This window comes from Manduca sexta, chromosome 5 (assembly GCF_014839805.1).
Source record: "Manduca sexta isolate Smith_Timp_Sample1 chromosome 5, JHU_Msex_v1.0, whole genome shotgun sequence".
NCBI classification, from domain to species: domain Eukaryota; kingdom Metazoa; phylum Arthropoda; class Insecta; order Lepidoptera; family Sphingidae; genus Manduca; species Manduca sexta.
Window position 1 is genome coordinate 3134668 of NC_051119.1, and position 27770 is coordinate 3162437.

Here is a 27770-nt window from a genome sequence, read left to right on the forward strand (position 1 = left end):
TGTTTTCTTTTCATTAGCTTCCGGTGTAAGCTGATATCCAGCAAATCTCGTGGAAGTTCCTGACAAGAACTGCTTCTGCTTCACAGTCAGAGACTGGTGATTTAGTCATATTATGATACTTATATATAATAATTATAATTATTCTGGCTTTTTAAGCTCACTGAACTATTCTCCTCGTGAACCTCTCAGTTCTATTTCTAACGTAGTATTGTATTCTTTTTGGTCCTATCATAATATGGTTTTTAACCTTTTTTGTATTTACTATTTTGTTCTACATAATATGTAATGCTACGGGGAAGTACCTACTCTAAGGTAAAGGTTAACGCACATTCAAACAGTTTGTATAGCTTTACATAATAAAATAGTAATATTGATTTTGTAATGCAATATTTCCGTCAGGGCTTATAAAATTATAGGTAAATATATCCGACTCGAAGTAATAACGAAACAAGACATAAAATACAAAAAATTGCCCCACTGCCCTCTGTCAACAACTTTAATAACCATTTCGGAATTTGACAAAGAATATACCCTCTAACGGTACTTTTGACAGGTGTATGTAGGTAACAGTAGGTAACCCATAATATCGTATAGTATAATATTTACTATTATTGAATCGTACACCGGGAAATTATAAAACCAGCTGAAAGCTTACGAAATATTACAACTATAAAGAGTAATAACTAAGGCGTTATAAGAAAGATTTCCAGAATTAATAAAAGGATTATAGAATGATTCTACTCATTATGTACTCAATTTCGCAAAAATACATAATCTTGATTGTTGAACAAGAAGCAAACTACTTTTATGAACCCACCCGAAAACTTTTTGACATTTAAATTTTTTGTCTCTGACAACACCATACAAATTGTGCGACTGATAGCTAATGATTGCTTGTTTGTTGATGTAACGGAAAAATTGTATTTATCGTAATTTACCGAAAGATTGTTGAATGTTTTAATTTTATTGTTTATATATTTAACCTTCACCTTATCTGAACATCAGAAGCAATGAGTTTTAATTTTGGAAGCCCAACAACATCGGCGGGAACTTTTGGCACAACTACCCCTTCCACAGGTAAGTTAAATGTTATACTTTAGAAAATACTAAAATCAGCTCACTAACTTATTTTAAATATATATAAAGACAAAATGTTTATTTAATAATTCAGTATAAAATATATAAACAAGTTATAAACAAGTAACATAACCTAACCTATAAGAATACAGTGGTCAATTTAAATAATATAAGATAATTATTCATGATATGCTTAGTAATTATCGTAAAATGAACGTTGAATTCAACATAAATCAACCCAAATTATACTTAACAGTTCAAAAATTATGTTATGTGTAAATACTCTTTGATGTTTAATACACACTTGCAGGATTCTCGTTTGGAGGTGGGGATGCAAATAAATCACTATTCGGAGGTGCAAATGCAGGTGAGTCGTGCTTACACTGCTATACAAACTCTTTAAAACGTCAGCAGCTTAACTTTGGATATTTGATAGTCAAAATAATACACATCAGATAAAAAATATCAGAAAATGTATAAAATAAATTGTGTAACTTTATTTGTAAATACCTATATAATACTTTGCATGCAGTAATTTGAATATCATAAAAAAACACTATCAAATCACAAAACTATTTTAATTTCGATAGTATAATAGATGTATAATCTTTCCGATAATCTGCGTGAATGTTACATGAACATAATTTTTCCTATCTTGCCACAGTATAGTGATTTCTTACCTTCAAGTATAGATGTATAATTTTGTCCATCATCAACAGTGTAAATGACTAATCAATATAGATTTTCTTATGTTGATATGGTGGTCAGTCAGTGTTTTAAAACCACATTTCATTGTGCAAATAGTCTGCATGCAAGTCAGTGGTATAATGGTAAGGCGATGTGATGGGTAATATGCCACAGGTCCCAGCTTGAAGTGTCCCCTGGCCTGTGAAGATGGGACTCTTTGTGTAATAGTAATATCATTGTTGTATTATACAGGGTCATCAAACTACAAAATGATAAGAAAAACAGAAAATTAAAACTAGGATTTTTAGTGAAAATATTCATTATTAATGATTTTTGGCATAATGTCAACAAAGGTGAACACAAGTAGGTGGTTTCATTTAGTAACGCAATGTCAGAATGATCCTGTTTACTATCCTACTGGTCGGCATAGACCTCCTCTACTACTGAGAGGGTTTAGGCCTTAGCCAACCACTCTAGCCTAGTGCCAGCAGACATCACATACCTCCAAAATCCTTATAACTTCTCAAATATGCAGGTTTCTTCACAATATTTTCCTTCATCATTAAAGCTAGCAATAATTTAAACAAAATACATACATAACTTTAGAAAAGTTACCGGTTAGTGCTGTTGGGTTTTAAATTGGCATTCATCTCAACAATTCAAATCCAAACTACGCTTATCATTTTACTATAGCTTTGTGTATTGGAACTTAAAAAAAATCTGTAAAACCCATACATATTTTTAACACTAATCTTCACGAACCTGTAATCACAGGAGAGGGACCCCATTCAATGACTTTGCCAGTGCTACACCACTGATGCATGGTGCAACTTGCATGCAAATAGAGCACTGGAAATGTAAACATGCTAATTGCCCAACTACTTCTACTAACTACTTTTGAACATCCTATAAGTTTTAATGTAGTTTTAAACTAATATTCATTGGTGATTTCATAGTTCTGTGCAAGTACATGCACAATGGAAATACAGCTATATGTTTAGTAGTCAATATTTATATTTTAATTGTACTAAAAAGACATAGCCAATCTTTATTGTGCATACATATTTTTGAATGCAATGCTAGTAACCCACTTGAGTGAGTATTTCACTATATTCAACAGTCTAACTTTTCAATAAAAGCAAAAATAACTGTAATATGTTACAGAGAGCAAACCAGCTTTCAATTTCTCTAGCACAAGCTCTGCGCCGGGTGGATTTTCATTCGGAGCTAAAACCACTGCCGTAACCACTTTGTGTTAGTAATTTTGTGTTAAATTCATTATCAGCATGAAAATATATTCATAAATAACTGCTTATATTTTTAGGACAAATGTGTAGTGTACTAAAACTGAATTTTATTATTTCTGGCCCATTATACTGTTTTAACCCCAATATTTCATTTATTTTGTCTAAAATGTAAACAAACTAATGTATTTATTATGTTTACTTAGATTATCTAACACTAGCTTTAAATAAATGTTTGTTAACGTTTTAGGAAATAAAACGCAAATATAATAAACAATTTTTTAATAACAAATGTCTATTGCAGTCTCATCACCTGCGACAACTACAAGTTCACTGTTTGGTGCTAGCAAACCGTTGAGCTTTGGCGGTTTTAGTTCACCGCCCAATCAGACAGTTGGCAGCCCTGGGTTCGGACAGCCCGCTAACCAGGTGTGTTATTTGCAATTTGTTCTTGTAACATTGGGTCTCGTGCTGAAATGATCCAACATATATACTACGTACTCTTAATAAAATAATGACCCATTCCAAAATTACCAATTTGTGGGAATCATCAAACAACCAATTTCTGTTTGCGACCTTTTAGTTTTTTGCCTTTTTTTCATGCTATAGGTTTTAATATTTACTTATCTTTAATTAGCTCAATTTTATAGCAACTTCAAAAAAAAAGGTAGCATACAAAAATTTGTAATCCGACGAATGCCACAAATTAACAATTTTGAAATCGGTTATTATTTTATTAAGAGTGCGACTGGTGAAATGGTCATTTCTAATTGTTAAATAATAATAAATCAGATAAAAATTTGTACACGTAAAACACTAACTTTCGCTCGTAGCACCGGCCGCGTGTTATACTTATCGCGATAAAAGACATACTATGTAATTTTCTAAGATAAAAAGCAGCCTATATCCTTTCTTATGGTTCAAGATTTATTTAAGATATCTATCATGTGTGCAAAGTAGCAAGCACCACTGAGTGTTATGTTAACTAATAATAATTGAAGAATTTGTTTGTTTGAACACATTAATCTCAAGAACTAATAGGAAGTTACATTACACCTGAATATAGGGCACACAACACAATATGGAGTGGGACTCTTATCATAAAAAAAATGCACGCGAGCGGAGCAGCGAGCGAAAGCTAGTGAATAATAATTTGGTACTTTTGCAGAATGCGCAGCCGCAAAACATGTTTGGCGCCACGACACAGGCACAAGCCGCAACACCAGCCTTCGGTACTCCCGCTATACAAGGTAACATCCCCATAGTATAATACAGCTTGATGATGCCTAAAGAGTGCTATATGTATTGTCTATTTTTGCCGCCATGTCACTGTTTGTTTCCGATTCGAAGCACATTGTGCACAGTGTAACTACTGGACATAATCAGACTCAACATCTCATGTCTCAGCATGGCAAAGCAAACAAATGCAAGATATAATTTACTGGTGGTAGGTCTTTCATATGTCCGCCCTGTGGAATGGGGGCGTTTGAAGAAATCCACCACGGTATCCCCTGCTTGTCGTAAGAGGCGACTAATAGGGGCCACGAAGGGGGTCGTCGGCGGGCAGCAGGGGGCTGTCCGCCCTACTGCATTTTGTGCATCCTTGCACATTTTTCGGTTGACCCCCGGGATGGACGGCAGTGTGTAGTTGGCCTCATGCTGCCGTAGACGCCGAGGGCGTCCTTCGGTGCGTGGGGGCTTCGGTGCGTGGGGGCTTCGGTGCGTGGGGGCTTCTGAGCCCCCCCCCCCCCCCTCCCCCCATAGGAGACGGGCCGCAAGGCGGCGCCGCGCAGGGGCGGCTGCGGACGAATACTTAGACACTTCCGTCAGAGGAAGCCCGCAGCCGTCCCTAATGCGCCGAAGAGGGCTACCGCGGAGTTTTAACTGGTAGGCCGTGCATAGGTTAGTTGTTCTCGGGTTAGGGACTCGGCCCGGCGGTCGCCCGAAGGTCGTCATCAAATCCGGGCGGCTCAACGCCGGGCCGTAAGGCACGGTTACCCCAGCATAACCGCTCAGTCGCCCCCCACGAAGGCTGGGCGGTAGTAATAAGGGACTGTCTCCGCGAAACAAAAAAAAAAAGGTCTTTCATATTTGAGAGTCCGCCTGGGTAGGTTCCACCGCAATGTCTTATTTCTGCCGCCAAGCAGAAATGTGCAGTTACTGCTGTGTTCCGGTTTGAAGGACATTGTAACCAGTGTACTACTGTACATAATCAGACATCTCATGTCTCAGGATGGCAAGCGCAATGGAATACCAAACAATATTTTGTTATTAAAGTGTTGGATGGTGTTTCTAATATTTATGGGCGGTCGTATCGCTTACTATCAGGCGAACGACGAGCTCATCTCGTCATTCAAATTTATAAAGAAATAAAAAATACTTATGCGGCAGGGTTTGGATCCTATTTTCGAATTGAGTAAAGCGCTATCGATTTTTTTCTATTAAGTATTAGACTAGTCTTGTGCCTATTAAACTACTAAATTTATACTAGCTTTACATGGTCCAGGTAACCTGGCTTTTAAAACAACTGGTGAAATGTGTGTGAGTGAGTGACACAACTTTACCAATCCTCATATTTAGCCTTTGTGTAATTAAAAAAAGTGTCAAAGTCAGTATTATCTGTTTAAATTAACTACTGTTTCGGAGCGTGCTATCGCTGCGTAGACGCGGCGCAAGGAATTCCTTCAACGCCATCTGTCAAAATAATAAAATATTACAAAATGTAAAAATGCAGATAAATATATGTAAAAAAATATCTAAATAAACATGGTGAGAATGCATGATGTTTTATGCCATAACACTGTCTTGTTTACAGCTGCACCTGCATTTGGTTCGCCAGCTGGTGGGTTCTCTTTCGGCAAGCCGGCTACAACCACGTCAGCATTCAGTTTCAACACACCTACTTCAGGGTTCTCAGCACCGCAGCAAGCTCTGACGGTAATCATCAGTCCCTTGTTCCACTTATGTGGGGTTGACCCCAACGGTAGTCATCTGTCCTTTGTTCTGTTCCTATAGGTTCGATGCCTACAGGAATCAAGTGTCCCATATTCCATTCCTTTGGGGTCGACCCCAATCATTTTCTAAAACTTAGCCCACACTAATGTGTAGTCGATGCAACTAATGTTATTATGTGCATGGTGATTTTTGATATCAATCCTATTTTAATATAATATTTTGTCTTTTTCTATCACGAAATGCTTAATATCGATCCAGTCTTGAGAGACTTATCAGGGAAATTTGAAGCTGGGACAGCATTAAAACAGATCAGTCCCCGAGCCGGATATCTATCGTCTCACTGTAATACAATTGTCTCAGTGATTAGAAATAATATTAATATGATTTCAGGCTACAACATCAACTGCTCCTCAAACGACCAAATCAGGTTTTGGCACAACCACGGCGTCAACTTTGAGCTTCGGGTCCAGCGGCTTTGGCGCCAAACCGGGAGCTTTCAGTTTCGGGAATAATCAGCAAGCGCCCGCGTTCGGTGCCGCTGCGGCCACTACTGCTAATGCAGGTATCATTTGATGATGTTCTCAATGAAGATTGATTTTTATTAACACAATAAAGCAAAAAATAAAAGCAAATAGCAAGAAATTATACCGCCTTCAAAAACCACTAAAAACCAAAAAAAAATATCGTTACCTATATAGTAGTAGTTAGCGGCGATGGCCTAGTTGGGTGTGGAACAGACTGCCAAGACGAATGTCGGCAGGTTCAAATCCCAAGGCCATACACCTCTGACTTTTCTAAAATTATGTGTGTATTCTTTGTGAATTTATCGTTCGCTTTAACGGTGAAGGAAAACATCGTGAGGAAACCTGCACATCTGAGAAGTTCTCTATAGGAATTTCGGAGGTGTGTGAAGTCTACCAACCCGCACTAGGACAGCGTGGTGGACTAAAGCCTGATCCCTGTCAGTAGTGGAGGCCCGTACCCAATAGTGGGATAGTATATAATACAGGGTTGATATTATTATATGTATATATATACTGGTCACCACTTTTGGAGTCGGTGAGTAATTAAAGTTGCTAGTTAAGCTTGATAAATACATTAACAAATGTAGGAAAACAACCTTTAATTTTTATTAAGCACCAACTCGAAAATTAGGAAACCAGTACATAGATAATGTTAAATAATTTTCTAGATTGTAGTTGTTTTTAAAGGCGGTATAATTTTTCGTTAACAAGATTTTTTTTCTTTTTAGTGGTTTTTGTAATGTTTTATTATTTTTCGCAGCGCCTGCATTCGGCACCCCAGCTCAGTCGACGTTCAGCCTCGTGCCGCAAACCACGGCTCAGCCGAGCAGTCAGGCCGGGCCGGGCGCGACGTCAGCCCCGGGCGTTGGTTTCGGCTCGTCGCAAGCCCAAGCTGCGATGACGCCCGCATTCGGCGCCGCGACCAGCCAACCCGCCGGACTCGCTTTGGGTAAACTATTATATATTTATTTAATGACCTTGACCCATTTAGCATCGGATTGTTCGCCGGCAAACATGACACCTACATGACAGTTACATGACATTACGCGTGTTCACGGAAAAATAACCTTATTATGTAGTATATAATGTTATAGCGACGATAGCCTAGTATAGCGACGATAGCCTCGTTGGGTATGGAACGGTCTGCCGAGACGAATGTCCGCAGGTTCAAATCCCAAGGGCACACACCTCTGACTTTTCTAAAATCATGTATGTATTCTTTGTGAATTTATCGTTCGCTTTAACCGTGAAGGAAAACATCGTGAGGAAACCTGCACATCTGAGAAGTTCCTCTATAGGAATTTCGAAGGTGTGTGAAGTCTACCAATCCGCACTAGGCCAGCGTGGTGGACTAAGGCCTAATCCCTCTCAGTAGTAGAGGAGGCCCGTGCTCAGCAGTGGGTAAGTATATAATACAGGGCTGATATTATTATTATTATTATATAATGTTATATTCCCGTGACACACGTAATGTCATGTAGCTGTCATGTTTGCCGGCAAACATTCCGCTGGTAAATGGGTTAATATTAAATACATCGCGGTGTCCATATGTCCGCGTTGATAAATGTAAGCCACTCAATTTATTGTCATATGCTTAATTTTTTTGATGTTAATAAATATGTTCTATCTGGACTTCACTAAACTTGTCAGGGCAAGTGAAGACTGCTCTGCCAGTATGAAAAGTTGTAAGAAAGACGCTCACTTGATAGTGTCCATAAATATTAGCAATGCTAACCAGAACTTTGAATTAAAAAGTATTAGGTTTAATTTAATTTTTATCTAAATGCATAAGCATACTGCAAAGAACACTATGATGTAGCCCACAAGCTAAATCATTAGTTATCTAATTTTTAAAAAACTCTATTTTTGATTACCATACTTATTCACCTATCGTTCTTCATATATTTATTTAAGTCACATGTTTCTATTATTGCATCTAAAAAACATCTTCAAGATTTTTCGCAATTACAATATAATGACATTTATTTGTATCGCAGCCGCGACAACACAATCGGGCTTCAGTTTCGGCAGCCCGGCGCCCACATCGGCCGCCACCGGTCTCAACCTCGCCACTACTCAGCCCCAACCTGGGCTTAATTTTGCCACAACCACGGCACAACCGACGCAAGCACTCACGTTCAGCGCAGCGACGAGCCAACCTGCAGGGCTTGGTTTCGGCACTAGCACAGGCCAACCATCCGCCATGGCTCCGTTCAGTGCTGCGACAAGTCAACCCGGCGCTTTCAGTTTCGCCAAAACTACCACCCCGGCTACAACGAGTCTGGGTTTTGGTACGACGCCGACCTCAGCGCCCAGTTATCCGGCTACCACGGCTCAAAGCACTGGGCTTAGTTTTGGCGCAACGACCACGGCTCCGGCATCGACTGGGCTTAGTTTTTCCGCAGCAACCACAGCTCAAACTTCAACGGGGCTTAGTTTTGGGACCACGACGACGTCAACGGGACTCGGATTTGGAGTAAGCTCGGCGGCTACCATTCAGCCCACGACGGGGATTAGTTTTGGTACGACGTCGGCTCCGTCGACTCAAACTGGGCTCAGTTTTTCGAGTAGTGCGTCGACTGGGCTTAGTTTTGGCGTAAAATCTACTACAACAGCTGCTTCCTCAACAGGTATGTTAATAAAAATTATTAGATATAAATATAACATTTAACCATATTGTCATAATTTAACCCGTCATGACTTGTCAAAATTTTATTTTCAAATATGTACAGGTAGCTGAATGTTTGCCGCCAAACATTGACAGCTACGCGTGTGACGGAAAAATAACCTTATTATGTAGTATATAAGGTTATAATCCCGTGACACACGCAAATGTCATGTAGCTGTCTTGGCTCGCCGGCGAGCCACGAGAGACCAAGAGTTAATCTTCTATAAATACCAATATAAATTATAATCTAATACTCGTGTTACTTCTCGCCGTATTTATCACACGGAAGACGGAATCAAATGCGAGTTACTAATTATTCATTTCATGGCACAGTAGGTTATTATTTAAAATATATAAAGGAGTTATTATACAGTTATATGACATAGTTCAACAGTAAATAGTAGCAAATATAAATCATTCATATAGATGGATACATAATGCTGATACAAAAATACGTATTACTTAATGTAAATTTAGGTATTGTGCATAATTTACGATACAATACATATTATATATAAACAACACTAAATATAATAAAATATATAACAAATAGTTACTTTAGTAAGTATAGGTAGGTAACAGTGGCGAAGCGTCCATACAAGCCGATTCCTACCGGGTTACCTTTTGTAAATTATTTAAAAATAATAAAAGAATAACCTAACAATATAGTTATATTGTTAGGTTACTAGAATAAAACTAGTATATTAAACAAGTCATCTTATAATTATTAAATTAAATCAATACTTCAATGATATCTGTCGTTCATATTAATTCGTTAAATCGTAACTCGCGCGCAGTGCTCGCGCCTTATAGTGTTCGAAGTGAACCCGGCGGCGCATAGCTTCCCTCGCGATATTGTTGTCTCTTTCACACGCAGCGCGGTGTCTTTGTCTAATGTTTTGGAAGTGACGTAAAAATACATGTGTGCGTGCGTGTCTGTGTACTTCAGGGTAACCCGAGAATTTGCGGCTTATGTTGAGCTATTGGCGCGAAATATTTTTAATAATTTAAAATGTATAATTAGTGTTTGTGCGTTATTAATTCTTGTTGGACTCTTTTAGGTACCTATGATCAAAATATATGATTTTGTAAATTTAGAGACTAGACATAATTTTTATGTTAGAAGGAAATTATTAAGTATTATGATATTTTACTGATTTTAATTTATTGTGGACAGCGTATTATATTATGTTAACTGTAGAAAAAATATTTCGCGGGGTTCCCTTTTGAAAATTTTCACCCTTCGCCACTGGTAGGTAATATGATATACTGACATATACAATGTCTACATTAAGCCTCGAAAAAGGAGTATACTACATATTCCAAAAGCATTTTTAGTATATATTTTTATTAATTTTACATTTATATTCATACTTATAAGTGTGAAAGTGTTTGTATCGCATCCACGGCTGAACCACTGAACCGATTTCGATGATATTTGGTATGGAGATAGTTGGAGACCTTGGGAAGGACATAAACTAATTTATACCCCAGGAAAATATATAGCGGAGCTTTTATCCTGGAAAAAATTAACGAGCGAAACCGCGAGCAAATGCCAGTACTTAATAATATTCCAAACTAATTGACATAAAAGAAAGTATAAAAAGTATTTATCACTATTGAAACATAATCAAATCTTATCAAAACGAAATAACTTGTCATTTTGGACGTTCCCACTGACATTTCACGGTTTACTATTTCTCAGTACTATTTCTCAGTACTATAACATATCAAAACATGGAAAATTATTTATATCAAGATAGTGAATTTAGAGCGGTCGGATCGTATTAGGTTTTTCTCGCAGCTTCGCCCGTTTGATTTAGGTTTGTTATATAAAAGAAAGTAGCTTATATCCTTTTCTTTAGATTGTAATATCCAATTTCATCAAAACCTGTTCAGCGGCTTAGACAGGAAAGGCCAACGGCCCTGTGGAATCATCTTCGTGAAGTTACCATAGAATGATATTCTATATACAAATTTGTATTGCGTTAAACGCGACGCGGAACGTTGCCTGTTCGGTACGCACAATTAAAATAACTTGTGGCATAGTAAGACTCCTGTACGCTAGCCTGTATCAATAAAAACTGGACCTAGATTAACAACAAAACTTGCTGAAATTCTTCCGCAAGCGCTTTTCACCGTTCAATTTCAATTTTGAAGAAGGCGAATAGTGCAAATGCACTTACAAGTTCTTATGAAATATATTGCCAAGAGAACTTACTCAGGTTCGCTTTAATGTTTATGATTTCAGCTTCTACCACGGCCCCGTCGGGCATCACGGCTCTCGGTAAGACCACGACCACCACAATGCCATCACTGACCACCGCTATCACGTAAGTGTTACAAGCTAGTATACAGTTTTTATAATGATTTTTTTTATTGCTTTGAATGACGAGACAAGCTTGCCGCTCGCCTGATGGTAAGCGATACGACCGCCCATTAACAATAGAAACACCTTGAATTACAAAGTATTGTTTGGTATTCCACTGCGCTCGCCATCCTGGGACATGAGATGTTATGTCTCATAATGTAGTTACACTGACTACGATGCCCTTCAAACCGGAACACAACAGTGACAACACACAGCTGCTTGGCGGCAGAAATAGACATTGCGGTGGTACCTACCCAGGCGGACTCTCACATATGGGAAACCTACCACCAGTAAATTATATCCTTGTTTTATTATGTGTTTTCTCTGTCTTTTTTATTATTCGCCTGCCACCGTCCTTTCTACACTTATAATATCTTAAAATTACTATTCTTGTTATTTTAATAAAACAAAGTGTATATTCTACTCCCAATTACTACCTGTTTATCTCTCAAAACTACATGAAAATCCGTTCAGTAGTTTCGGTGCTGTGCTCTATCTAACAAACAGAAAACAATTTTAAACGCATTTTTTCTCTTCATTATTTATTCGCCCACATTTTTTATTACTTTTAATGTACAAAGACAAGGTTCTACTGTTTTATTATTATACGTATATAGATAATAATATGTTTTGCCACTATGATCCTTATTTTCTTGTTAAATAAAGATGTATTTCGCACTTTCAGAACGCCAGCACTAAACCCGCCTCAGCCGATAGCGTCTATAACCTTTGCACAGCTCGAGGAGAACATCAACAAGTGGACCCTGGAACTGGAGGAGCAGGAGAGGACGTTCATCAACCAGGCCACGCAGATCAACGCTTGGGACACCTTGCTCATTGCCAACGGAGAAAAGGTATACACGGTTATTTTTGTGTTATCACGGTTATTTTAATAAATCACACTTATATTATGTACTTGTTGAGCCGACAGACAGTGTCCCGTCTTAACTGTGAATTTGCGCTGCATTCTGTCAATCGCCGACAGTTATTTCAAACAATTGACAGTTATATAAAATTAATATTTTCGTTAAGTTTTCTTCAATTTTCTAATCTTCCGCGTAATTTTTTGATTTTTTTCTTTCATATGAACCTTCGCCTGACAATAACAAACATAACAAAAAAAAAATTGTAAAATCGGTCCAGCCGTTCACGCGTGATGGCGTGACCAAGGGAAATAGGGATTCTTTTTATATATACATAGATTAAATATATATTTATTAATTTAATCAAAATCAGCCATGGACACCAATGATCCAATCAGAAGGGGCCTCGAGCCTGCCTGCCTTTTTTTAAAACGTCAGCCGTCACATTTGACAGCTGACACTTCTACCTGACAATTGCAGGACCACAGAGTCAACAATACTACAAGTTTTACATTGCGTTAATAAATGAAACCACCTACTAGTATTTTGCTAACATTGTGCTAAACTTTATCCATGAATAACGATTATTTCACCAAAAATGATTGTTTTCATTTATAGGTTTTTTATATTTTTGTAGGTTAGTGCGAATATGACGTGTGTGTGAGTGTATTTTTGACTGAAACTATGATATTGCTGCTGCGACGAATTCTCTTAGAATAGTAGTAGTGGCATTAGGATGCATTAAATTAAAATTATATTGATGTTTGTTATATATGAAATTTCATATGAAACACTTTTTTATTTTACTTCTACGGATCGAGTAATTTATTGCAAAGTGTTATTTTCAAGATCATATGTATGTGATTTTATTTATTACCGAAATAAAACTTTTATATGTTAATCCTGTTGGGCTTCGAGTCGCCCTTGCAGAGTAAGTGTTAAAAGTAAACCAGGTTTTCCGTTGAATAGGAACTTATATTTTCAATAGAGTGAACACATTAGACAACCGTATTAGACTAGCACACATTGCTTAGTAACAGTACATTGTTATTTCATTCCAAATACAATAATTCAAAAGATACATACAGTTACACGGCCAGTTTACATAACATTATTAAAAAGGCTTTGTATTTGGCTATGCAAACCTCAACAAATCCAAGACATGGTCTTTGGTGTGCCTGATTAATCCAAATCTGCTCAGCTGTTGCTATGTTACTTGTAACAAACACCCGCATTTTCGCACAAATTTGCATTTACAAAGTATATTATAAAACAAAGTCACCAAAACCTGTCCGTCTGTTATCGATTTTCTGAAAATCTACTCAACTGATTTTTATAAAATTTAATATGAAGATAGTTTAAGACCCTGGGAAGGTTCTATCCCGGGAAAATATATAGTGGGACTTTTATCCTGAAAAACACCTTCACAAATAAAGTAAAGAAATATAAAATATATATAGCTCATTTATTTATTCCAGATAGTGGAACTGAATGATGCTGTGGAGACAGTAAAGAATGAGCAGCAGTCCTTAGAACATGAGCTGGACTTTGTGTTAGCGCAGCAAAAAGAGCTAGAAGACCTCCTCACGCCCATGGAGAAGCAACTACTGGAGGACAACGTGGACCGTCTACGCGACCCCGAGAGGGAACACATGTTAGTATACCACTTGACACTGGTTCATCATCATCATTTCAGCCGGGAATCGTCCACTGTTGGACATAGGCCTCCCCCATGAGCGCCACAGGGACCGGTTCTGGACCGCCCTCATCCATCGGACTCCGGCGACCCTCACCAGGTCGTCGGTCCATCTCGTGGGCGGCCTACGCTGCGTCTCCCGGTTCGTGGTCGCCACTCCAAAACTTTTCCGCCCCAATGGCCATCAGTTCTACGAGCTATGTGCCCTGCCTACTGCCACTTGAATTTCGCAACTCTAAGGGCACTGGTTATAGGATTGTATATTTATAGTGGACGCCGCTGTAGAGGAACAGATGGTTACATTCCTCTATGGGGAAAGTTTCTAGTAGATGTTTCTTGTGACCGGCCACGGTCCTTCCGACGGTTTCTATTCGCAAATTCTGCTATCGCAAGTCAGTATCGTCTTTCGCCATCTAGTGTGATTGTTGTGCGATATCACTACAATTATTCCAGTATCACATAAATAATGTTGCAGTTCCGGTGATGTTGACGAGATGGCGGTATATATTAATTGTGCCGCCACAGGATATTTGCACGGGTTGTAGAATATTCACTCTCCTTTTCGAATATTTGACAGCAATTTTAGGTTATTCGACACATTTCGTTATCAGTCCACCACTCATGCTAGATAAAAGTGAAATATAAAGCAGTCTGAAAATATTCTACCATATTTTATGTAAGTTTATTGTGTAACATTTCGATTACTGGTAAATATTGTTCCGCTGTATGATGAGACGACAAGCCGCTCCCTTTAGTACCACCTAACTATAGACAGTGGCAACAGAGTCCAAAAGAATGACTTACAAAGCTTTCCGTATTACTACTGCATTGGGCTAATCACCATGAAACATTTAGCCAGTGTAATTACTAGTCATTCGTCTTGCAATCCTGAGACATAAAGTGTTAAGTCTTATTATGTCCAGTAGTTACCATGAATTTTTGATTTGCCAATTGACAATTCAAAAGACAATTGCATAATTTATTAATAAACAAGTTCTACTATGCAATTGACGAATTCCTTGCTGACAAGTTTAAGGCAAAATAATTAATACTAATTACATTTGACATGAATAAAATTACTGTATAATTCCATTATTATAACATTATGTTATAGCACTAATGTAGATAATATATAGTGTTACATAAAATTGAGCTATATTATGCCCGTGTATTTATTAATACCTTTGTCACTTTGTGTGTATGGAGTAATTGTGTACACCCGTGGGAGTTGATTTTTGTAGATCTGCATTATGATGATACCAATTACTGTACTAAGAATCACATAATAAAGATTTGATCTGCCCTCAGGTATTCGCTGGCGGAAAATTTGGACACACAACTGAGGCAGATGTCCGAGGATTTGAAAGAAGTTATTGAACATTTGAACGAGACTAATAGAAGTCAGGACAGCAGTGATCCTGTAAGTAATTAATCTCTTATATTTTACAGGGTCATTTTGACATTGCGTTACTAAATGTAACCACATACTCGTCTTCACCTCTGCTGACATTGTGCCAAAAATAATCCATTGATAACGAATATTTTTACCAAAATTCCTGATTTTAATTTTCTGATTTTGATCATTTTGCAGTTTAATGCGAATATGGGGTGTGCGTGGGTGTATTTCTGACTGAAAGTATCATGTTGCCACTACAACAAATTCTCTTATAGTAGTAGTGACTTTAGGGCGCTTAAAATTAAAATTACTTTTTATTAATATTTATTTTGTTCGAAACTTACACTTTTTTATTTTACAACGACTCAAGTAACTTATTGTAAAGTGTTATTTCCAAGCAGATTAGTATGTGGTTTCATTTAGTAACGCGATGTCAAAATTACCCTGTATACTAATTAAGATTTTAGGAAGACGTCTTGGCTAGGTCTCCGGTTTTAAAACGTCATCTCTTGCATATGGAACGTCACCTGAATGAGTGTGTACGGAACAATGTCCTCATATGATTTGTAACCAGTGGCGGATTTGCCCTAAGGCCCAGTAGGTCCGGGCCTAGGGTGGCCAGACGATAAAGGCGGCAAATCGGGCCAAAAAAAAACACTGATGATTAAAAAAAAAATAAATAAATAAAATACTTTATTTATCACGTAGGCGAACAAAGTTGCACTTATGATACGTCAAAACAAAGAATAAGAATAATTATTATTTCTAAACAACTATTAAAATCACTTATATAACTATGGAGATTTTAAATTAGGGATAAAGTTTATACAAAAGACTAGGTACAAAAGTACGAAGTAACCAGCTCGGGCTGGCAAGTAGGGGGAAATAGAAGGGTAACGCGTCGCGATCCTCACCGGCGAGGACATGAGCCCTAACCTAGCTAACCTACCAGCCTTTCACTAGCTACCTAAGTGATGACTACCCGAAGAAGAAAGGCAGAAAGAAACTCCGGGCTTTCTTTTTGTCATCAATTGTTCACTACTTCTTTTGTATTTTTTCCAAGTCTTTCTTGTACATAGTCACAATAGTTATATAAGCTAATGCACGCACATCACCGTTAACATGGGATAAGATGAAATCCAATCGACTAAACCTGGAGCGGCATAAAATAAAATTAGCGATAGCAAATAAAAGAGAACATAGATTCATACTTAAATAACGGCGTACAGCGTGCATTCGCCTACATTTACAATCATAGTTTTCAATCATGAGAAAAGAAAAAAAAAATAGTGATATTGAACAGGCAAACACAACATGATCGGGTGGTCGTCTTTCAAAAATTACATTTCATTACAAGAAATAACATTAATAAGATTACAAGAAATAACTCAAATGCAAAGTATCTTAAACCATCTAGCATCGGAATGTTTGCCGGCAAACATGACAGTTACATAACATTCCGTGTGTCACGGAAAAATAACCTTATTATGTAGTATATAATAAGGTTATATTCCCGTGACACACGTAATGTCATGTAGCTGCCATGTTTGCCGGCAAACATTCCGATGGTAAATGGGTTACTGTGTATAACCTTATGATTATAATCTTCCTAAATCACTATTTTGGGTGCTGAGAAAGGGGCGGGGCACATTGTCTCGGGCCTGCAGCGGCTAGGACTGCAATCCGCCACTAGGCATAACATACCTATACTTTGATCAATTGTTGAATAAGCCAAAATCTTAATATAAGCCGGGAAGAGCCTCCTCTACTACTGAGAGCGATTTGGCCTTAACTACCACGCTGGCCTAGTGCGGATTGGTAGACTTCACACACTTTCAAATTTCTTATAGAAAACTTCTCAGGTATGCAGGTTCCCTCACGATGTTTTCCTTCAGCATAAAAGCAAATTATAACTCACAAAGAATCTATATATACTATTATATGTATAAAGCTGAAGAGTTTGTTTGTTTGTTTGAACGCGCTTATCTCAGGAACTACCGGTTCAAACTGAAAAATTCTTTTTGTGTTGGATAGCCCTTTGTTCGTGGAGTGCTATAGGCTGTATATCATCACGCTATGACCAATAGTAGAGGAGCAGTAATGAAACATGTTGCAAAATCGGGGAAAATGTATTAGTTCTGAGTTCTTTAACCGTTGAGTGCGCTGCGTAAACGGTTAAAGTTATGCAACAATGATGTACGACGGGATTGTTCCTCTTAGAAAGTTCCACAAAAATATATTATAAAACAAAGTCCCCCGCTGCATCTGTCTGTGTGAACGTGTTAAACTCAAAAACTACCCAACTTATTAAGATGAAATTTGGTATGGAGACAGTTTGAGACCGTGGGAAGAACATAGGCTCTCGGGAAAATATATAGCGAGGCTTTTATAACGGAAAACTTTAGCCCGAAAAACTTTATAACGCGGGCGGAGCCGCGGGCAAAAGCTAGTACACATATAATTTTAGAAAGTCAGAGTTGTGTGCCCTTCGGTTTTTAACCTGCGGGCATGCGTCTCGGAAGTCCGTTCCACACCCAACTGGGCTGTCGTATCTTTCGTATCTTAGCCAAAATCTTGCTGTAACATAATTAATTTTCAGATCGTCCAAATTGGCCGCATACTCAACGCCCACATGTCTTCAATGCAGTGGATAGACAACTCCATCGCCCAAATTTCAACAAAATTGGACCAACTGAAGGCAACACACGACACACTGCGCAGGGACAACGAGAGATCCTTCCAGCTCACGTACAACTGAACCTGAATGTACTGTTTATTATTGATATGTCTGTGATTTAATAAAGGCTTTTCTTCTAATTTGGTTTGATTTTTGAGGCAGGGAGGTTTTGTAAAACAGTGATTGGGTAACACAAAAACTTTTTACACGCAAACGCCTTTATTCCGAAGGGGTAGAGTGCAATCTGGATATACACATAGCCAAATGTGTTCCATCCCATGATGTGATAGGGGGCGAGCCTATCGCCATATCACGCACAAATTCCAGACTCCGTATTGATACTGGTTACTAAAAACCAATATCACTGCCCACCCGAGCATCGAACCCAAGACCTCAGTGCAATCTTACAATACAACTACGCCACCGATATAGCTAGTAAATTTTTTTTTGTTTCTTACTATGAACCGATGTCCAACGAATTAACAAAATTTTTCCTCAGTAACTTACCGCCCAGTTACACACGTATAATAATAATAATATCAGCCCTGTATTATATACTGTCCCACTGTTGGGCACGGACCTCTACTACTGAGAGGGATTACGCTTTAGTCCACCACGCTGGCCTAGTGCGGACTGGTAGACTTCACACACCTTCGAAATTTCCATAGAGAACTTCTCAGATGTGCAGGTTTCCTCACGATGTTTTCTTTCACCGTTAACGCACGAACGCACCTTACATGTCATAAATCCTCTCGCGTCGGGGCCTGGTAGAAGCCATGCTCCGGGGCGAGAGAGAGTGGGATGCAGTCACCTCCTTCTGCGAGGACGTGATGCTCGCAAAGGAGGTGGCGGGACGGCTACGGCGCCAAAGCGCCCAATGTCCCATCCGCCACGGCAGACGTACAAGACGCGGGCGTCGAACGTCTGCTGAGGATCGTCAGCCTCCGTAGGCACGGACCGTCGGATGACGAGCATTGGGTAGCTCGTCGCCCGAAACACCCCAACGGCCCGTGTGTACGGCGAGTAGTGTTCTACGCGCGCCTCGAAGAGCAGTGTCAGTGTCATTGACGGGGCCCTTTAGGGCCGGTGCCTGCCTAGCTTTCAATGCCATCGGATCTTGGACCTAGGCACATAGGCAAAGGATGGGAACACCGTAGGTTTTTAGTCAGTAGAAGTCTGACACGCCCTCCCGCCCATCCCAAGGCGGGAGATAGTCATCTGATGAATTACCTACGTTAAAAAAAAAAAAAAAAAAATATGTCATAAATCTTGAAAAGCTGACTTCTTAAAACTTTTAACACAAAAGCCACTTTCAAAAACCAAATAATAATTTAAAATAACAGGTGAATACTCGTTACCAATTTTGGAGTTAGTGACTAATTAGAATTGAACTTTGTATATTGTTTCCATATATGTACCTACTTATCTGTGTAGTTTAGTCCAACTTCAAAATTGATAACCAGTATACCAAAGAGAATATAATCACTACGTTTTAAGGTGGTAGCTCAAGGTCCATTTTCATACATTTTGTTTCGGCTTTAATCTGGGTAACTAAACAAGTATTGGCAAGTAAAGAATTTAAATTCACGTCTAGTTAGTGATTAGTTCTCGCAGTTGAAAGAAAAACGTAAAAATAATTAATAATCATGGATATTTCGGCCTTTAAAATTTAATATGACGAAATTTCTATTAAATTTTAAAGGCCGAAATATCCATGATTATTAATTATTTTTACGTTTTTCTTTCAACTGCGAGAACTAATCACTAACTACACGTGAATTTAAATTCTTTACTTGCCAATACTTGTTTAGTTACCCAGATTAAAGGTGAAACAAAATGTATAAAAATGGACCTTGAGGTATCGCCTTAAGCTATCTGACCACATAAAAATCAAGATTTTGATTTTTTTTTACATGCTTTTAAACTTAGCACAGCAGTATTATTATACCTGTTGTAAAATATTTTTTTTGTGTTTTATGTACATTATTTTTATTTAGAAATTGGTAAAAAATATGGCCAACATTCCATGTTGCTGGGGGCACCACCTTAATAGTAAAGGAAAGTAAAAAAAAGACGAAAATAAAGTAAGTTAAATTTAATTAAAATAATCATCTGTTTAGGACAGCATTTATGTTAACCTATTATAACGTAGCTAATACATTATTATTTATCGAGTCAATATAGACCTGCAGAGTACTTCTGCTTCTGTACTTGTAGATTCTTGATAGTGCTTCTTGTCATACTGGACTAGTCTATTCAGACTTGTATGTGTAAATTACAAAACATTTATTTTACTCCTTTTAATTATTATCATGCAGAAAATATTGTAAGAGGTACAGGTATTCTTGTATGAAATTGGCTTTTGGGTATCTTATAATTAGTTTTACAGAAATGCTTCTTATTCATCTATTGCCCCAGCATCTGAATCATCATTTTGCATGAACCATTCGCAGATATATTTCAACAATGTAACGGATTCAACTTTATCCCATCCTTCAGATTTTTTTATAATTTGCCCTGCCCTATCCTTAATGAACAGCAATGTTAACTGCTTCAATGAATCAGCATGATGTCTATCGGCTAGTTGTAGTGTATCTATAGCATTCTCCGCAGTAAGCTTTTCATATAATTTTTGTGTACACAAACTTTTCAGTCCATCAAGTTGGTAATAATCAGCAGCTTCCAACAGCTTGTCTGGTATCTCACCAGCCTTCGGGACTTTGTTGCTGTATATAAATGTTAGCACCTCCTGTAACACATCTGCCTCGAACGGGGACTCCACTATATTAGTGTAACTCTCAGTAGTGTCATGTGCAAAGTGGGCTTTAAGAACTGGGCTCCGACACGCTAATATATTCTTGTGAACTTCAAACTCAGTGCCTTCCGCAGACTTCATCATTACATCAGAAAATAATTTGTTCAAAAATAGCTGCTCAAAATCATCGCTCAACTTATCTAAATGGTTGGTTTGGTAATCTTTGGAAAACACATTGAACTCAAATAGAATCTTGAAATCATAACAGCACGCCTCTTTACGCCCTGCGCGTATACAGATCGTTCTGTAATCACACATTATTGTGGTCATATAGTGCCACATGTTCGCTAGTATCCTGTAACTACTCTGCGTCACAAGGACTTGTCCCTGTTGAGAATCCAAGCACACTCTATAGTTGAGGACCACAGGTGCTGGTGAAGAGTAATATATTTTAATATCATCGGTGCGGCTACACCACTTTATTTTTAATCGCAATCTTGTCTCCGGTTGTTTCGAATTCTGGACCTCGGATTCCTCAGAATAAAAAAACATATTCTCCTTTGTTGCCAATAGTTCGCGAAAGGTTTTGAGAGACCATGTTATAGTATCTGTCCAATGTTCCTCATTATCAGTCTGTGTTCTGCTATATTTAAAACTTTGCCTTATATCGGACATTTTGAAGTAATACTTGAAAACTTTGTTTATGTTATTGCAATTTCCCGTAATATGTAACGACTATAAAGTAATACTTAAATCGTATATCTTTCTTTTCTTCGTACATCAAAAGTAAATTGAATTGTTTCCTGTACAAGTAAACGGTAAAACTAATAAAGGTGAAAGCATATGATATGTACAAATAAGTATTCTTAAGTTTTGACATAAAAGTTATTCCCCACAGTGCTGCCAGGTTAGCGAAACATATTTCATGCTATATTCATTTGTAAAACTATATTTTACTTCGACACCGAAAAATAAGTTTAAATTCCCAAAAAAAAAATCTGTAAAGTTAAACATGAGTTACAGAAATATCCGTAAATAGCTGTATCGTATTGTATTCAAAATATGTATAGGATTGCCATATGGAGCGTAAAATAAAAGGGAACCATCTCCGTGTATGGGAAAGTATACGATAAGCGTTCAATTATGGTGGCGCCACGGTAGCAAGTGGGTAATTTTTAAAGATAGCGTCAAAATTCCTTAAGTAGGATTTTGAATTAAACAAAAAAAGTGTTTGTATGTACTTATGTACGCACGTAAAAAGTTATACTTCTTTAGCTTAACGAGATAAAAATCTTTCTAAAAATTTAATCCTTCACGTTATCTTGTGTTTATAGAGAAAACGATACTAATAATAGAAAAAAAGGTATTAAATACATTCAAAGAAAGTTTTATTACAATGCATTATATACTTACTTAGTTAAATAAATATTATTTAAATATAATTTAGAAAATAAATTAATTTTTCCGGACTTTAATAATTATTATTTGCAGTGGCGTAGCGTGGACTAATATAGACGCGAAGTCGCATCAGCGAGGCCCCTTTATTTTCGTTCCCAAGAATTACTTAATAACCTCTATCTTACCCAACATGCTGTTACACGACATTTGTGACAAAATTAAACATATAAATGTGCTTTTTTTTCTTTGAATGACGAGTTATACGACCGCCTATAGACAGCAACACCTTGAATTACAAACTACTGCTTACTATTCCAGTAGTTACACTGGTTACAATGTCCTTCAACCCGGCACACAACAGTGCCTACACACTGCTGCTTGGCGGCAGAAATAGACATTGCGGTGGTACCTATCCAGGCGAACTCTCACATATGGAATAGTTTTTGTCCACATAAAACAACAAAATTTAAATACTCTAATTTAAATACTGCGATTATTTATAGTCTGCTCAGTTTGGCTCAGTTTTATTTTTACAAAATGTTTTTTGTAACTCTTACTGCACAAACATACTACCGTTATCACGCATACTACTACTACTCATATAACATACATACAATGTTTTTACTAATATTTTTTTTGTATTCTTTACAATTGTCTACACATTTCTCTATATAATTTTAAATATGCTCGTACTAATATACCTATAATATCTCCTCGTAACACATTGCATAAGTTTCATTACCGTTTTATACTTCATTTATATCCTATTAAGTTTTTCTATCGTGGTTTTTTGTATATACCTGCGATCTATATTAACCTATCTTTTTAACTGTTGATAACTTAAAATACTTGCCATCAAATTTTGATGAAATTAATATTTCTAGATCTATTGCAGCTACAGACATTAAAAAATGTAATCAAATTATAAAACCATTAAAGAGCAGCCTAATAGTAATGACACAAAATATCCGTAGCATAAACTGTAATTTTGGAGAATTAGAAGCCCAGTTGTCCAGATTTGTATTTGATATTGATGTTCTAGTATTAACGGAATGTTGGCTCCTTCATACTGATCAAATTCCTAAATTGCAGGGTAATTGTTCTTATGCTACCAAAAATATCCATAAACAAAATGATGGGGTGGTGGTGTATCATAAAGATTTTTTAAATATATTTTTTAAAGAACCCCCATTTAAAGAAGGTAACTGTTTAGTCGCTACTCTCAATATTCATAATACTGCTTTCATCGCAATTTATAGATCTCCATCGTATATAAATACCGACCCCTTTTTATCTTCTCTTGACTCTGTTCTAAAGAAGTATAATAATTTTGCAAACTGGTTATCGGAGACATAAATATACCTATAAACCACAATAAACTCACATTACACGGAGAGAGATATTTAACTCTTGCAGCGTCTTATGGGCTTTTATCGGCACATTTTTTAGTAACTCGACCAGAAAGCGAAACTTGTCTTGGCCACGTATTATTAAAAACTAAAAACCCAGCTACTACGGTAGTTGCATGTTTAACAGACCACTATCCAGTAATCATTGATATAAAGCATTATGAAAGACCCCGCAATTATGCAATAAATACCATTACTACAGTGAATAAGGAAAACTTAAAAAAAGATCTGGAACATTGCGACTTTATGCAAATTTTTGAAATGCAAAATCCTAATGAGGCTTTGAATTATTTTATTTCGAACTTAAAGTCTATAATAAATAAAAATAGCAAACAAATAACATTATCTAAACGTCACAAAATTATCAAACCTTGGATTACGCCTGGATTATTAGGTTGTATAAAAAATAGGGACAAACTTCACAAAAAAGTAAAGTCCAAATCCGATAATCAGACCCTAAAAACAATACACATCAGATATAGAAATTTTTGTAATTTAACATTAAAAAAAGTGAAGAGAACTTATGAAACAAACCAAATAGAAAAAGCAAAAGGAGACAACAAAAAACTACGGAAAGTTAGCCAAGACATCACGAGCGCGTCAAAAATTAAATATCACCCAAAAGAGTTGCTCTCGTTACGACACTCCGCAGCTAGCACTAAATGATATTAACAACTTTTTTGTAAATGTTGGAAAGTCGTTGGCTGAAGATGTCAGGAAAATAGAACTACCTGACTGCGACTTACATGAAAATATTACACACTTTTCCACCTTGAATTCTTTTGTTCTAGAAAATACTTCCGAGGATGAGATTAGACGTCTTATCATGAGCTTGAAAACAGATTGTTCAGTTGGATGGGATAACATTAGTAATAAATTCCTCAAAGAATACAGGAAGTTTTTGGTCGCCCCTCTTACATCTATCTTAAATGTATGTATTAATACTGGTATTTTCCCAACGGCCTTAAAAAGGTCAGAGGTGCATCCTATATATAAAAACTAAAATTAGCAACTATAGACCTATTTCTATATTACCCTCACTATCCAAAATTTTGGAAAAGGTCATTAATAATAGATTGATCAGGTATTTAGAAAAATATAACTTATTATCAAATAACCAGTTCGGTTTTAGGGGCGGAAAATCAACAGAAGACGCTGTAAATACTGTAATAAAGTCCATAGCTACACGCTTAGATAAAAAGAAAAAATGTTTAACCATATTTCTTGATCTAGCAAAAGCTTTCGAAACCATTAATCTACCTTGTTTGATATCAAAACTAGAAAAACTTGGAATCAGAGGAACTCAATTAAAATTGTTAGAAAATTATCTAGCGGATAGGTATCAATACTTTCGTATAGGGAACGTAGTCAGTGATGATTTACCACTTACATATGGGGTACCACAGGGTAGTATCTTAGGACCTACTTTATTTCTCGCCTATATTAACGACTTAACTACCCTGAAAATACCCAATGGTGAAATCATCTCATATACAGACGATACAGCTCTTTTATTTGTCGCCGATACTTGGGAAGAGGTCTTTGATGTTTCCCAAAAGGGCCTTGATATAGTTAGGATATGGCTAAAAGACAACTTCCTTACGCTAAATGTAGATAAAACCAAATATGTTTGTTTCAGCATGGGTCAGAAACACGAAATTTCTGATACTTTTAATATAATCACACATACTTACAAATTACCGAATTCCTGTCAATGTAAAGTGCTGCAGAGAATCATGCATATGAAGTACTTGGGCGTCACTATTGATAATAACATATGGTCTTATTCATAATAAAACCCTTATCGAAGGTATAAATCGCAAATAGTTAAAACGTCCTATAAGCTTACCAAGCCTTCGATAAAATTTCTTATTCATAATGGTTTCATAAACCTCCGATAACAAAAAGGCCTTTAAATGTGCACAATGTTGCCATTTCGTAGAAAAAATCATTTAAATAAGTTCTACCAATTACTACCAAGTTTTGTCTCTGGAAACTGACAATAAAAAAAAATTGTCTGTCATTGTCACAATGGCGTTTGTCAAAAAAGTAAATAAAATAAATACAGGAGAAAGATTTATTTGTTGTTCTCGAAATTCTTTGTAAAACTTGGAAAAACGCAGGCAGCAAATTGCGATAAAATGGTAGAGAAGTGAAAAGTAGTTGGGGGAAGACAAAGATGGTGCAGCTCTTTTCTGTATTTGAACGTTTGCGCTATGCATTCCTGCATTACTAACTATTGCTTTTTTTACAAGATCACGTTGAAGAAATTGATTAGGGAGCGTGTATGAACCCGCTCCCTAACCAAAACCCTCCCTAAAAGAATATGAATTCTTGAACGTGAATGTCGACACGAACTACAATTTCATATAGGTGTCGTAGATTCATTTGGGGGAGCTGTGCTAGCTGAAATGTAATATTGCTACTCTTGCATTGCGCATGTCAACGCAACTATTACGCAACAATACGCACTATGATAGCCACTCTTAAAATATTCATATAAATAAAATATTTGGATAATATACAATAGTGATTATGTACCGTGGTGGCATTCAGTACAAATAATAAAGTTAAAACAGCACAATGAAATATAAAAGGAATAAATCAATTTTATTTTTTAGATCATGCTCATTGTGCCTCCTCAGACCCCACTTCCAATAGAAAATATAAAGGAGATATCTATGTATCCATTTTATGCTATAATCATGTAGGATATTATTGTTTTAGGTAGGTCATAAGTAAAACATATTTTTGAGGTCTTTATTAGTTGAAATAAGAAAGAAAATAAATAAAACCTTTATTTATCATGTAGGCATATATATAAAAGGCTCTTATGACAAGTCAACATATAATCAAATATGATTTACAATTTGTAAAGTACACAGATTAAGGCATGCATATGATGCATTAGTATACTATAATCCACCTCCACCTGGAAATATAAGGGAGGTATTAACAAATCATCATTAAGTAATTTAAATTTTATACTATAATCCTGTGGGATACTACTGTTGTATATTTGAATAAACATTTTTTTATTTCAAATTATGTTGAATGCTTATACATTGCATAATTTCAGGTTTGTTCCACATCTGCAGAATAAATTGCAACAGTAGAAGTGCAACACAGGAAAGAGTTACATGCTATTCAGATGGACAATGAGCTCCAGTGAAATAAAAAAATAAAATTGAGATATATTAATAAAAGAAAAATATAAATTTTATAAAAACAAATGACATTAACTAACTTTAATTATGTTGTATAATTAGTTACCTTTCAGTGTGAACAACTTTAGTCTAGATTTTGGGTCAATGATGATAATAATTGATTCTGACACCTCTTCAATATTGGACACACTTCTGTGGCATATATCTTTCTTTGAGCAATTGCAATGTTGTGCAACACTGCAAGAGCCACAATAGTAGTCTTCACATTTCCAAATTTAAGATATGCCATGAAACAGACATTGAAAATGCTGTTTCCACACACCAAAGTTCTTGTTGCAATATCCGGGAGTTATGAGTGCTGCTTTGCCATCAAATATCTCTGATCTGAAGATTAGCATCACAATTCACCTACAACAAACCTTTAAATCTTACCTGAACAACAACATTGAGGAAATAATATCCTTTTCTATATAATATTAGGCTGCATCACAACCATATTTTTTTAATGTTATATGGGTGTAATAAATACAACCAATTATAGATGGGAAGTCTTTACATGGTGAAATTCCAGCCTTAACAAGGGTTCCTCTGAAAAGAAGTGGGGTATAATTATAATCTGCAGCATGTAATACGAGCGCACGCTCCACTTTGCTACATATACCACTGGTAGTGGCTTAAGATAATCCATAGAGATGTCCAACATCTTACATCTATTAAGAAAACGAATCTAAAAGTAGCTCTTCATTAGGTACACGTATTTACCGAAGTCTGTATAAATATGGAATAGAATTAACTTACCTCATGACGATCCCAACATGTCAATGCAGTTAATTAATACTTGCAATTCTGATGATCTGCCACAACTTATACGGTGAAGCTGCAA

At 36.7% G+C, this 27770-nt stretch overlaps 2 protein-coding genes and 1 long non-coding RNA gene across 4 annotated transcripts; 2 read left to right on the top strand and 1 right to left on the bottom strand.

Moving 5' to 3' along the window:
- The first annotated feature begins 833 nt into the window (after positions 1–833).
- LOC115444127 (nuclear pore glycoprotein p62) lies at positions 834–18298 on the top strand. Of its 2 annotated transcripts, XM_030169787.2 has the most exons (14): positions 834–1077; positions 1388–1444; positions 2929–3018; positions 3313–3437; positions 4177–4258; positions 5824–5945; positions 6354–6525; positions 7248–7436; positions 8485–9117; positions 11407–11488; positions 12212–12380; positions 13868–14043; positions 15394–15505; positions 18081–18298. In XM_030169787.2, the coding sequence occupies exons 1-14, from the start codon at positions 1011–1013 to the stop codon at positions 18237–18239; spliced, it is 2235 nt and encodes a 744-aa protein (XP_030025647.2). In that variant the 5' UTR covers positions 834–1010; the 3' UTR covers positions 18240–18298. The 2 variants fall into 2 exon arrangements, with proteins under 2 accessions (XP_030025647.2, XP_030025648.2); XM_030169788.2 differs by lacking the exon at positions 2929–3018.
- A 1940-nt stretch (positions 18299–20238) lies between these two features.
- On the bottom strand, positions 20239–21807 carry LOC115444128 (speckle-type POZ protein-like B). The gene has a single exon (XM_030169789.2). It carries the CDS (start codon positions 21586–21588, stop codon positions 20557–20559), a length of 1032 nt encoding a protein of 343 aa, XP_030025649.2. The 5' UTR covers positions 21589–21807; the 3' UTR covers positions 20239–20556.
- Positions 21808–25774: 3967 nt separating this feature from the next.
- LOC119191601 lies at positions 25775–26953 on the top strand. Its single transcript, XR_005113491.1, has 2 exons — positions 25775–26447; positions 26800–26953. It is a non-coding gene; the product is annotated as an uncharacterized LOC119191601 (long non-coding RNA).
- The last annotated feature ends 817 nt before the right edge of the window (positions 26954–27770 follow it).

Coding starts and splice junctions, on each gene's coding strand:
- LOC115444128 (XM_030169789.2), bottom strand. CDS start 21,588: ATGTCCGATATAAGGCAAAGTTTTAAATATAGCAGAACACAGACTGAT.
- LOC115444127 (XM_030169787.2), top strand. CDS start 1,011: ATGAGTTTTAATTTTGGAAGCCCAACAACATCGGCGGGAACTTTTGGC. Junction 1,445..2,928: donor ATTCGGAGGTGCAAATGCAG/GTGAGTCGTGCT, acceptor AATATGTTACAG/AGAGCAAACCAGCTTTCAAT. Junction 11,489..12,211: donor TCACTGACCACCGCTATCAC/GTAAGTGTTACA, acceptor TCGCACTTTCAG/AACGCCAGCACTAAACCCGC.